Source organism: Varanus komodoensis, unplaced genomic scaffold (assembly GCF_004798865.1).
Source record: "Varanus komodoensis strain SLA01 unplaced genomic scaffold, ASM479886v1 scaffold3, whole genome shotgun sequence".
Lineage (NCBI taxonomy): Eukaryota > Metazoa > Chordata > Lepidosauria > Squamata > Varanidae > Varanus > Varanus komodoensis.
In genome coordinates this window covers 65,416,786-65,429,201 of record NW_025335761.1, presented here as the reverse complement: position 1 = coordinate 65,429,201, position 12,416 = coordinate 65,416,786, and the positions used below count along the sequence as shown (strand labels likewise).

The 12,416-nt window shown below is 52.9% G+C and overlaps 1 protein-coding gene across 1 annotated transcript in view; it reads right to left on the bottom strand.

The window, feature by feature from the left end:
• DNAAF2 (dynein axonemal assembly factor 2) overlaps window positions 1-960 on the bottom strand; it is a 24,155-nt gene extending 23,195 nt beyond the window's left edge. Inside the window, exon 1 of the mRNA XM_044436275.1 lies at window positions 3-960. Coding sequence (XP_044292210.1) covers window positions 3-960 — 958 coding nt within the window. The remainder of the gene's footprint in view (window positions 1-2) is intronic.
• Between the last annotated feature and the right edge of the window lie 11,456 nt (window positions 961-12,416).

The following is a 12,416-nucleotide window of genomic DNA, read 5'->3' as shown; positions in this document are numbered from 1 at the left end:
CTCGTCCACCGCGTAGGGCAGGCGCAGGCGCAGGCGGTAGGCGGCGGGGCGCGGCGAGTCCAGCCGCAGCTCGCGCCCGCGGATCTCCAGCTGGGCCTGCGCGGCGGAGCCGAGCAGGGGCAGCTCGATGGTCGCCACCAGCTCGCGGGGCACCGGGCTGGGCGCCGAGTCGCGGCTGTCGCGGTAGTCCTGCAGGTCCACGTAGGAGCGGTGCCGGAGGGTGCAGCGCGGGGTGGCGGCGGCGGGCGGCGGCGGCGGCGCGGGCGGCTCTGCGCGCTCCGGGGCGGGCGGCGGGTAGGCGTACGGGGAGGGGAAGGGCGGCAGCGGGGAGTCCCCCTCGCCCTCCGGCGGGGCGCCCCCGGGCAGCGGCCTCCGCAGCAGCGCGGCCTGCGGGACGCCCTTGTACTTGGTGCCGCGGAGCGGCGCGGCGTTGGCGCGGTCCAGGCCCGGAGAGAAGTGCCGCTCCACCGCCTCCAGCGCCGTGTCGTCCACCAGGCGGCGGAAGCGGGCCGAGCGGGCCGCCAGGCGGAGCGTGTCCGGGTGGAAGAGCACGTCGTAGACCAGGCGGCGCGGCCCGCGCGGGCGCCGGCAGCTCAGCTCCTCGCGGCCGGGCGCCAGGCAGTGCGGCAGCGACCAGCAGCTGCCGCCGGGCTCCGGCCGGGCCTCGGGCCGGCCCACCAGCGCGTTGCTGCAGACGTTGAGGTAGCAGCGGCGGGCGCCGCCCTGGCTCGTGCGCAGCACCCAGCCCGGCGCCGGGTGCAGGAAGCGGGCCTCGACGCCCCGCTGCCGCTCCAGGGCCGCCACCTCGGCCTCGTAGGCGGCCCTCTGCTGCGGGTCGGCCAGCTCGGCCGCGTACTCGGCGAAGAGGGCGCGGAAGCGCTCGTCGCGGAAGGCCTCGGCCAGGCGCCGCGCCTCCTCGCCCGTCAGCTCCAGCTCGTCCGCGCTCGAGCGGCCCGCCATGGCCGCGCGGTCGGCGCGCTCCGGCCGGCGCGGGAGGCGGCTGCTCGCCGGGGCGGCCGCCGTGGAGACGGGGCCGGGCGGCTGGCGGCGCGGGGCCCGGCAGTTGCTATGGCAGCGCCGCTAACAAGATGGCGGCCGCTTGCCTGGTTGCCATGGGGATGCGCGCGCGCGAATGGCGGCTGCCCCGGCGGGCACGTGACGCGCGGCCCAGGTCGGCGCGGGCCTCTGCACCGCCGGCTGGGAGGGAAGGAGAATGGCTGTCGCCCGCACAAGAACGAGGGATTGCGAAAGACCCGAGCAAGGACCCTTAGAAGGCCAAGGGCCTGAGTAAGGAGCCGTGTGGAGAGACTTGTACATAGGAAGCAGAAGAAAGCAGGCAGGTCTAAATCCGTTACTGATTTACACAGATCAAGGTGGGCTACTAGTATACGGCAGGGCTGAGTGTGAGCACAAGAGGAGTGGGGCTGAGGACATTGTAAGGGTTGAGGACATCCTGTGTAAGGGAGGAGGAGATGATGAGCTTGGAAGAAGGGTGGATCCTCCTATCTGTTCCTCCCACAAGTTTTGGGAGGCAAGTGGCCATCCAGCGAGGCGACCTATTGAACTTTCAGTGAGTGGTGCGCATGCTGAATAGGCTCATGAATAGTGACTGGCACACCTCTCGTAGGTAATGGGCTCATTAGCGTGGACATGGGAGGGAGAACGTACCAAGGAGTAGTATGATACAGATGGACGGAGAAGATTGTGGCCTCTTAGTAACCCAGCCAGTGGGAGGAAAGAGGCAGGGTCTGCGAGCCGGGAAAAGGGAATGCAAGGCAAGGCCTTTTGTGGAAACGGCGCACTACCTGTGTGGTGGGCGCCCGCTCTTGCAAGAGCGTATTAAACTATTACTGCTCACTACTTTGCTTCCCGTATCGTCACTGCTTGGTCTTTCATTCCTAGCAGGCGAGGAGGCTGAGGAGCGCCTTCTGCCCGCATGGCGGGGTGTGGCGGACTCCAGGGCACCGCCTGGCACCCTACCTGCCCTCCATGGCAGATACACCCATTCGGACACCGCAGTGTGAGGGGCCTCTTGAGCCCCGGAACCACTTTCGGGATGGTCGGCCCCGCTTTCCGCAGGTGAGCCTCGCCGCTTGGGGCCGGAGTCCCAGAGGCTTCCCCTGCCAGGTGGCACTCCCAGGACTGCCCAGCAGAAGACCTTGCTGGATTTCTGCAATCTTCTGCTGGTCCTGAAGGGCTTCGCCCTCTTGCGGGCGCGCGGCCTGGCCTGCAGGGTATGTCGAGGCTGCGCGGTGGTCAGCGCTCTGAAGCCAGCACCGAGGCTGGTGACTTAGAAGGGTCCCATGTGGGTCGCCAGAATTTGGCAGGGACTGATGCACAAATCAAGAGGTAGAACTTTCATTGGTTAAATCATGCAATCGTTGACACAGAACCTGACCTGAGAAAAATCCTCTTCTAGAAATCAGCATGTTTGCCTGCTTGAATTGTAGCTGACGCTGAGCAGGTGCATTCCAGAGACAACTCGCTGAGGCTTGACAGATAACAGTGACTCATTTTTTTATTTTATTTATTTTTATTAAAACATTTTTATGCCGCCCCATTCGCCGAAGCCTCGGGGCAGCTTACAACAATAAATAAAACCACATAAATTAAAATATACATATTAGAATAGTAATAATAATTTAAAATACAATATACACACAATATAAAATAAGCCGCCCTGGCCAGATAAAATTCAGTAGTATTAACATTTAAAATGTTGCTTAAATAAAAAGGTCTAAAATAAAAATACAAAGGGCAATTCACAGCAGCCCACCCTCTTCTTCTGTGTAATAGCAGCCCATACTCCCCCGTCCTTCGAGCGTCTCCTTTGGTATGCAAGTGGGAAAGAACACGCGAGTGCAACTTTTTACTTCTGTAACCTATTGGAAAGTGTTCCGTGTAACCCTCTAATGATCAGTGTATAAAAGGACCAACCGAGGGATGATTTGTTGGTAGCTGGTTATTCTCGATAATAAATCTTATAAAAGAAAACCTTCCCTTGTTGTGTATTTTGGGCATCCACGCACCAGGACACGGACCTTTTGGTCAACAGACTAACCTGACTGGCCTAAAGGGTCATTTGTCTAACTGCAAGAGACAACGAACCACTAGCAAGATTCAAAAAGCAAAAGCTCATTACTGAAGTGTGCACACTAGACAAAGAAGCTCACTCCTCCTTCATTTTTATTTATTTATTATTTATTAAAACATTTTTATGCTGCCCCATTTGCCGAAGCCTCGGGGCGGCTCACATCACTAAGTTAAAATAATTATAACATAAATTAAAAATATAAATATTAAATTAAAAATACAACAATACAGTATAAAATAAGCCGCCCTGGCCAGATAAAATCCAATAATATTAACAGTTAAAATGCCGCTTGAATAAAAAGGTGGTTTCATAAGAAACCACCAGCAGCCATTAACAAGCCAAATGTTTTTATACCTTAAAAAGCAGTCATTTTGGCCTATCCCCATCAGTACGTTCCACGCAACTCTTAACAGTGGGCAGTTAAACAGAAAGATGCCAGCAATTGTCTTCCCAGAACATGTGCAGTTTCTCCCGCGAGCAGAGCATCATCGCCACCACGAATGTGGTTTCAGCTAAACATGCGCTACACTAGTTTCTGTTCAAAAATGTTGGTCGTTGTAGCTCAAAACTTCTGGAAGCCCACAAGCTGCCCACTCCTGCCCTAGGCAGCTCCACTTCTCCCTTCCCCGACATCCGCAGGCAAAGGGCAAGAAGGCCGAAACAGCCCACTCCCCTTCCTCCAGGTCAGCTGAGTGACTAGTGGTGGAGCCTGAATTGTGAGATACCCTCGGGGAGATTCTAATCTTTTTGCTGCAAGGCAAAGTTCTCTTTATTTTCCCCAACATTTTAGGCATGCTTTTAATCTTGCTGACTGTTTTACGTGTCTTGTACTATTCAGAGGCTTTTGGTTGCTTAACGATACTTGCACTTGCATTTTAATTATTTTTTTCCTTTTGTAAACAGGCATGGGAATGATTGCAGGTGGTATAATAAAAGTCTGAGCAGTAGCTTGTTGGTGCTTACTAGCCCTTCTGGAGGCACTGAGGCTTTTGCAGCTGCCCAGGGTTCCCAACCCCTGACTTGTCTTCCAATTTGTGGTGCAAAATTAGCGCTCTTACACCAGAAACATTCCAAAGAGCCATGAAATCTTTTGAGTGACTTAAGGGAACTTTTCCAGACATAACAGCATCAGATTCTGCTTGAAATGCTTATGCTCAAGCTGCATGTTTTACAGGAGCTGTGTTTAGCAAAAGCCCTCTATTTATTGCAAAGCACTATTGGCATGTGGTATTTTGCACTGGGGTGTGTTGTGTCTTCAGCCCTTCCCTTGCCAGCAAAAGCAGGTGGAGAAGGAGATATGGGGTCGCATTCCCTCCCAGCTGTGTACTTCCCCCCACCTTGTTCCAGCTGGCACTCGGCAACGGAAAGGGCACTGGTTTCTCATCCTGTAAGGCTGTAGTATAAATCCCCACTCATTCATGAAGGTCACTGGGTGTGACCCTAAGCCAATCTACACTGGTGTTTTATCCCAGTGCTGTCAGTGCCTGGGTCACACGTGAGCCACATGACTCCTTTCCCCACATGTCCTGTCACTATTGCACTGTCAAAGTTCTACCTCTCCAAATTACTTTTATGATTAGGGGGGTCTTTGAGGGTTTTGTGCCAGGCAAAGACATGACGACCGAGTAGGACTATTCTACCCTCTACCAGCAGGTGTGGCTTTAAAATAATAGTGCCAGTTGTGCAATATTTTCCCTTCCTTTTCCTTCGTCCCACTATAGTACCTACACTTCCCTTTGCCTCCTCCTCGTTTCCAGCTTGCACTGGTTTTCATAGGATATGGAGACGCAGGATATGCAGGGAGATACTTGTCACTGTACAGCCACAGTTTAAACGATTCCTGAAGCACACGAAGGATCGCTCTCTTTTGGCTGCTAATTCTTACTGCAGTTCTCCGCAGCTGTGCCCACAGCTGAATAACCGCACGCTTTAAACCTTCATTCTTGCATGACTGGCAAGGTGCACGCTATTAACCAGCAGGAGGAGGAAACGGAAATGGAAGCAGCAGCGCGCCTCCCATTTCTCTTCCACCTGAAACGGCTTTTGTGGTTTACAGTATGTCTTCATGCTATTCAAACGCCTCCTCTTCTCCGGCAGTTACAACACTCCCACAGCATTATCAACATGGTTGACACAACACTGTAACCTTTACTGTATGCCTACAACTGCCGGTTTTTAAAAATCCACTGATGCTGGCTCACAAATCAAACAGTCCAATGCAGCTTCTTCCCACTATTCCACGACCTAATATACCTCACAGGTTTGTTGTGAGAATAAAATGCAGGGAGGTAGATAATCATGACTTCTAACTTGAGCTCTTGAGGAAAGACAGCACAGAAATAAAAGTTTGGCTTCCAAATCATGGGAATTGCTAGTTCTCCATTACTCAGCTCTGATTAGGCCTCCTCTGGAGTCCTGTGCCCGCGTCTGGGCACCATAGTTTAAGAAAGATGCAGGCAAACTGGAAAGGGATCAGAGGAGGGCAACCCGAGCGATCCAAGGACTGGAAGCAAACCCCCACGAGGAGAAACAGAACTGGGTGCGTTTAGCCTCGAGAAGAGACGACTGGGGTGTTAGGATGGCATTTGTAAGTACCTGCAAGGCGGTCGCAAAGAGGAAGTCCAGGATCTCTCTTCAGTCATCCCAGATCGCAGGACAAGGAACAACGGGCTCAAGTAGCAGGAAGCCAGATGCCAGGGGAACGTTCCTGACTGTGAGAACGGTAGGGCAATGGGACCCATGACCTAGAGAGGTTGTGGGCTCTCACACTCTGAAGGCATTCAAGATGCAGCTGGACAGCCATTTGAGAGAGACCTTGGGGTCCTACCTGGAGCAGGAGTGGAGTTCAATGTAGGGACCTCCAACTCTGCTATGAGACTGTGGCTAGAATATCTGAAGGGATTTCTGTGCCTCATGGGGGAAAGGGTCTGGATGCTTGGTCTTTCCCACGAACCGGAGTTTTATTCCCTCTTCTCAAATTGAGATTCCGGGATTCTGACAGTAGCAAGAACTATGGAAATTTAAATAATTAAGACACTAGTACAGTTTCCAGATAGCCTGAAGTCCCTGATCCTGCCTAATCCTGGAAGTTAAGCAGGCCTGGATGGGCAACTTAAATGTTGCGAACCACCCAGAGAGCGTTGGCTATAGAGGGTATAGAAATGGAATGATTGTTGCCACCAACCAAATTTCCCTGGGAAGACCCCCGATGTTGGGCAGCTTCGAGGTGGGAGATGCCTTCCCTGAAGGTTCGCGGTCCTGAGCCATTTTAGGGCTCTGCAGACCAACACCAGCAACTAGTTGGGCGTATTGGATTTTTGTCCCGCATCATTAGCCAGTTTATATATGGTTGTATATGTATTGCTATACTAACATTTTTGAAAGCTGTACAGGGGCAATTAACAACCTGGCAGGACCAGCCCTTTCTTTGATCTCCTGGCTTTGATCACATGCAAGAACCCTAGAACGGGTACAGGAAAGAAATTACCCCGCGAGCGAGCACCTCCAGAACGAGAACAGCAGCCTAAATCTGGTTTGCATCTTACTTGCAGATGCTGCCCAGCAGGGAGGCAGGTGTTCGGAGTGTCTCTCCCCGCTTTCACCTCTGCATCATGCCCAGAAGCAAGTTGGGCCTGCCATAAAAAATGGCTGGGGGAACACAGTCCCATCCATCTTCCAGGATATCCGCCCCCCCCCCATTCCCCCCAGCAGGCAGGGCAGCATTCTCTTGTTCCCACCTCACGTCCTCAGCCTTCGAGAGGCTCGGAGAAGTCTCCCATTCCCTATCTTTAGGGATTTTCCTTAGGAGAAAAAGCGGGGGGGGGGGGTATTAACAAGGACATTTCAGCCATAACCACCTTGCCCACAAAGCATATATACCCAGGACAGCCTTCACAGCCATTAACATTTAAAATCATTAAGATTTCCACTGTGGACAAAGTACTTTCGAAAGGTTGCTTCACAGATAATGCCTGAAACCCTCTGTGGGAATGAATGACGAAAGCTTGTGCAAGGTGGAGATAAAAATAATAAGGGTTTGAACCTTTGATGGTGGGGAATTGATTCGGAAGTGGAACCAGCAAGAACTAAACGAAATTATTTTAAAGTGCTGGCCCTCCCTTCTAAGATTAATGAAGTTGCCTCGTCAGATGGCAAATGCGGCAGCCTGTGGACGTAAAATCAAGTATTGGTTGCAGGGCTATAAATTTCTCCCGCACAGGAAGCCACTAGATGGAAAAGCAGGATATAAATTTGCAAATCAGCCGGCTGGTGATGCTGCCCCTCGCTGCTGCTTAGTTCGGAGTACCATCCTTGCATGCACTTGCAGGGTTTTTGGGGGTGGGGAAGGAATTAGCAGGTATCCTGTTGTGCCTGTGTACTTCTGTGACCCACTGGTCACACAATGGGGCTTTGTCTCTTCTAATAAGAACCAGACATGAGAGGAAACGCTTGTTTCTGGAACAGGGCAGTTACGATAGTTCAGAGGGGAGCGTTGCTGCTTTGTCTCAGTCCAGAAAGAAGCGTTGCTGGTAGCTTCTGGGATTATTTTTAAAAGCAGCAAGCCCTGTTGCACATGAAACGGGTCCTGCAAGCACAGCGGATCTAGCAGAGGTAGAGAGGGCCTGCGGGATACCGAGGTCAAACAGAAGTTAAATGCAGAAAGCACCGATGGTGCAAATAACATTACTAACAGTGGCCTTTCACAAAACGGAAGGTCTGTAACAGCTCATTTCTTCCTACATTTACATACATTTTTAACCAGTCTCTTCAGGCAAAAAAAAAGACTCCTAGAGCAGCTTATACAGTTTAATATTGAATCGGTTCCTGTTCTTCCTACAATCTAAAAGGCAAGACCCTCAAAACGTGGGGATCAGGAGAGCAAAACACCAGGCACCCGTCCTGAGTGTCAAAGATCTTCTAGGATCTTCTGGGGGGGAGAAGCAAAGCCAGCTTCCTTCGGCAGCGCCTTCTGACTGGCAGGCCCTCTTGCTCCTGGGCTTGATGGGGCCGGGTTGGTTTTCCCCTTGCCATGATGCTCCTCTGGAGAGCCATCCGATTACTAGCCTCTGGTGCTCTGCTTAAAGGACTGGACCCGTGCCCACCGCCCCGGGGAGCTTTCCGAGGAGTGGGATACTCCTTATGTCAGGGTGGGAAGAAGCAAGTCTCCTGCAACTGCTTCATGCACCTGGTGGGCAGGTAAGAGGCCACCATGGTCTATATCGTAACACATGTGCCCCGGGACTGTTTCTGTTGCAACAGACGTAACCCGGTCGGCCTCTGGAAGGGTTTAGCAGCGATCTGCACACAGGTTCCTCAACTCCACTCAAGAAACCACCAGCGACACTTGAAGAAAACCATTTAGTATTTTAAATAAGAAACTGGTTATTTGTATAGCATGGAAATGTTTTCTAGAACCTGAGTGATACTTCCTCCTGGATAGCTAATTATGACATAGTACATAGGAGGCCGGACTCTCGCAGCTTTGATCCTGCAGGAGAATCTGAAGATTTTCATGCTTGGCTTCCTTGTTTTGATGAGGCTCATTCTGCAAGGTCAAATATTGTAATCCCATTAACAGCCTGTTTAAATTTGCAGCTTTGTTCTGAACGTTTCTTATTTGCTTAATATTAAATAAAGAAGGTGCCTAAGAGGCGTTTGCTTTGATTTTAATGTTGTGCATGTCCGTTCTTCTTCAGGGTCTCTGCATCACACATCTGGGCCATGAACTTGCATGGAGCCACTTGTCATGAAGACTCCTATGGCCAGGGCCTGAGCTGAAGATGCATCATTCCTACAGGACCCCGAGGGCGTGGAATGGGCTTCCCCGGGAGGTGGTTGAGGCCTCACTGGTGAGGGTGTCCAAGGACAGGCTGGACGTGCACACGGTGGGCATGTCGTGAGCGGAGCCGGCTGGAGCCGGGGGTCAGACTAGATGGCCCATGAGGCCCCTTCTGACTCGCACTGTTTCTATGTTACTGATCTTCAGGTGGTTGGCACTTGGGTAACACAGCTCGGAAACCCAGCATCCACTTTCTTTGGCTCAATGGAAGACAGGCAGGATGCAAGTGAAGTAAACAGGTGAAGATGTGGCTTTTTTATTTTGGAGGTATAGAGAGCATTGTTGAAGTGTGGAACCCCTACTGCAGATGAGCTGCTCGAGCATTATAGTCCTCATGGAGGAGAGTCTTCTCCAGATTAGTTGGGAATGCCACATCCCGAGGAGCCTCTCAGTCCCGTTGAAGTGGCAGGTTTCCTCCAGGGGCCTTGCCTTCCCAGTCGGGGTGGGAGGGAGACCCTGCTGTGCTGCTGCTTGCAACCAAGCACGCAGACAGGTGGGACACAGCCAAGTGTAGAATTCCCTTCGTCTGAGGTTGAGACCCATCTTGGGAAGTTTGCACTACATGATTTCTGCCCTGAACAGATGCCACACCTGCTCTTTTATTTATTTATTTATTTATTTATTAAAACATTTTTATGCCGCCCCATTCGCCGAAGCCTCGGGGCGGCTTACAACATAGATAAAACAAGTTAAAATCCATATAAAATAATCTTAATTAAAACTCACATTATAAAATAAGCCGCCCTGGCCAGATAAAATTCAATTGTATTTAGCATTTAAAATGTTGCTTAAATAAAAAGGTCTTAGCCTGGCGCCGAAAAACAAATAACGACGGCGCCAGGCGGACCTCTCTGGGGAGCGCATTCCATAACTTAGGCGCCACCGCTGAGAAAGCCCTTCTCCGAGTAGCCACCCTCCTAATTTCTCTCACGGAGGGCTCCCGGAGAAGGGCCTCTCCCGCCGATCTCAGGGGGCGACTGGGCAAATATGGATGTAAGCGCTCCTTCAGGTAACCAGGACCCAAGCCGTTTAGGGCTTTATAGGTCATTACCAACACCTTGAATTGGGCCCGGACTTCAATGGGGAGCCAGTGAAGCTGACGGAGAACTGGTGTCATGTGAACATAACGTCCAGTCCCCGTCAGCAGCCTGGCAGCTCTATTCTGAACCAATTGAAGTATCCGGACCGTCTTCAAGGGTAGCCCCACGTAGAGCGCGTTACAGAAGTCAAGACGGGAAGTCACCAGCGCATGAGTCACTGTTGCAAGGCAGTCGTACTCCAGGTAGGGGCGCAGCTGATGAATCAGCCGAAGCTGGAGGAAAGCGCTCCTCGCCGCTGTTGTCACCTGAGCTTCAAGTGAAAGCTCCGGGTCGAGGAGCACTCCCAAGCTGCGGACCTTGTCCCTAGGAGGGAGTGCAACCCCATTCAGGACAAGGTTCAGGTCACCTTCTCCGAAGCCCGAACCGCCAACCAACAGGACCTCCGTCTTGTCTGGATTGAGCTTCAGTTTATTGGCCCTCATCCAGCCCATTACCTCGGCCAGGCACCGGTTCAGTACAGCCACTGCCTCACCTGGATTGGTGGAAAACGAGAGGTAGAGCTGGGTATCATCAGCATACTGATGGGTCCGCAGCCCACACCTCCTGATGACCTCTCCCAGCGGTTTCATGTAGATATTGAACAGTAAAGGGGACAAAATGGAACCCTGCGGTACCCCATGGCAAAGCTGCCATGGCGCAGAGCCATAGTCCCCCAACACCACCTTCTGGAATCGGTCGTTGAGATAGGAGCGGAACCACCGCAAAGCGGTGCCTCCGACCCCCAATCCCGCCAGCCTATCCAGAAGGATACCATGGTCGATGGTATCGAAAGCCGCTGAGAGGTCCAGGAGAACCAACAGGGACGCACTCCCCCTGTCCTTCTCCCTGCACAGGTCATCGTACAGGGCGACCAAGGCAGATTCAGTACCGTACCCGGGTCTGAAGCCGGACTGAAATGGGTCCAGATAATCAGTTTCATCCAAGAGTGCTTGGAGTTGTCCCGCCACCACTCGCTCTAACACCTTGCCCAGAAACGGGATGTTGGCCACTGGTCTATAGTTAGCGGCCATCCCTGGATCCAGTGACGCCTTCTTCAGGACCGGTCGGACTACCGCCTCCTTTAAAGGAGCAGGCACCCGACCCTCCCTCAGAGAAGCGTTAACCACTTCCAAGATCCAGGTTCCAATCCCGTGCTTGGAATCCTTTATTAACCAAGACGGGCAAGGGTCCAGAAGGCAAGTGGTAGGACGTACTCGTCCAAGCACCTTGTCCACATCATCGGGCCGCAATAACTGAAATTCATCCAATAATTCTGGACCAGACGGTAGCGTTGGTGTCTCCCTTAAAACCTCTGAATCAATAGTGGAATCCAGCTCGTGACGAATCTGAGCGATTTTCTCCCTAAAATGCTCGGCAAAGTCGTCACAGCGGGCCTTTGAGGGTGGAATCAGCTCTTCCTTTGGCCCTGGGTGAACCAGGCCTTGCACCACTCGAAAGAGCTCCGCCGGACGGCATTGTGAGGAGGCAATGGAAGCGGAGAAGTGTCTCTTTTTCGCCGCCCTCACCGCCACAGCATAGGCCCGATAGTGGGCTCTTAAGTGTGTTCGGTCAGATTCATCACGTGATTTCCTCCACCTACGCTCTAGCCGTCTCCCAACCTGCTTCATTGCCCTCAATTCTGGAGTGTACCAAGGGGAAGAGCGGGCTCTGCCCGATGGGAGAGGACGCTTAGGAGCGATCGTGTCTACAGCCCTGGTCATCTCCCCATTCCACAGTTCAACCAGAGCCTCGACAGGAGCACCCGTCTTGTCAGCCGGAAACTCCCCCAGAGCCTTCAGGAATCCTTCTGGATCCATCCGGCTCCGGGGGCGGACCCACACAATCGGGTCTGCACCCTTGCAGAGGGAGATGTCGCTCTCGAGCACAAACCTCACTAGGAAGTGATCTGACCATGACAGGGGAGTCAAGCATAAATTCCTCACCCTCAGACCACCCTCTTCCTGCCCCGTCGAGAAAACCAGGTCCAGAGTGTGTCCACGTTCATGGGTCGGGCCGGTGACATGTTGAGACAGCCCCATGGCCGTCATGGAAGCCATGAAGTCCTGAGCCGCCCCGGTCAAACTAGCCTCGGCATGGATATTGAAGTCCCCCAGGACCAGCATCCTGGGGGTCCTCAACACCAGGTCCGAGACCGTTTCCGTCAGCTCAGGCAGGGAGACTGTTGGGCAGAAGGGTGCACAGTACACCAACAGAATCCCCAATCTGTCTCGGTCGCCCAACACCAAGTAGAGACACTCCAGCCCTGGTCTCGAAGGGACAGGAAGTCCCGTGAGAGTGATGGAAGCCCGGTAAACCAAAGCGACCCCCCCTCCCCTCCCCTCCGGCCGTGAACAGTGCTGGACCATATACCCGGGCGGGCACAATTGAGAGAGGGCAACATCCC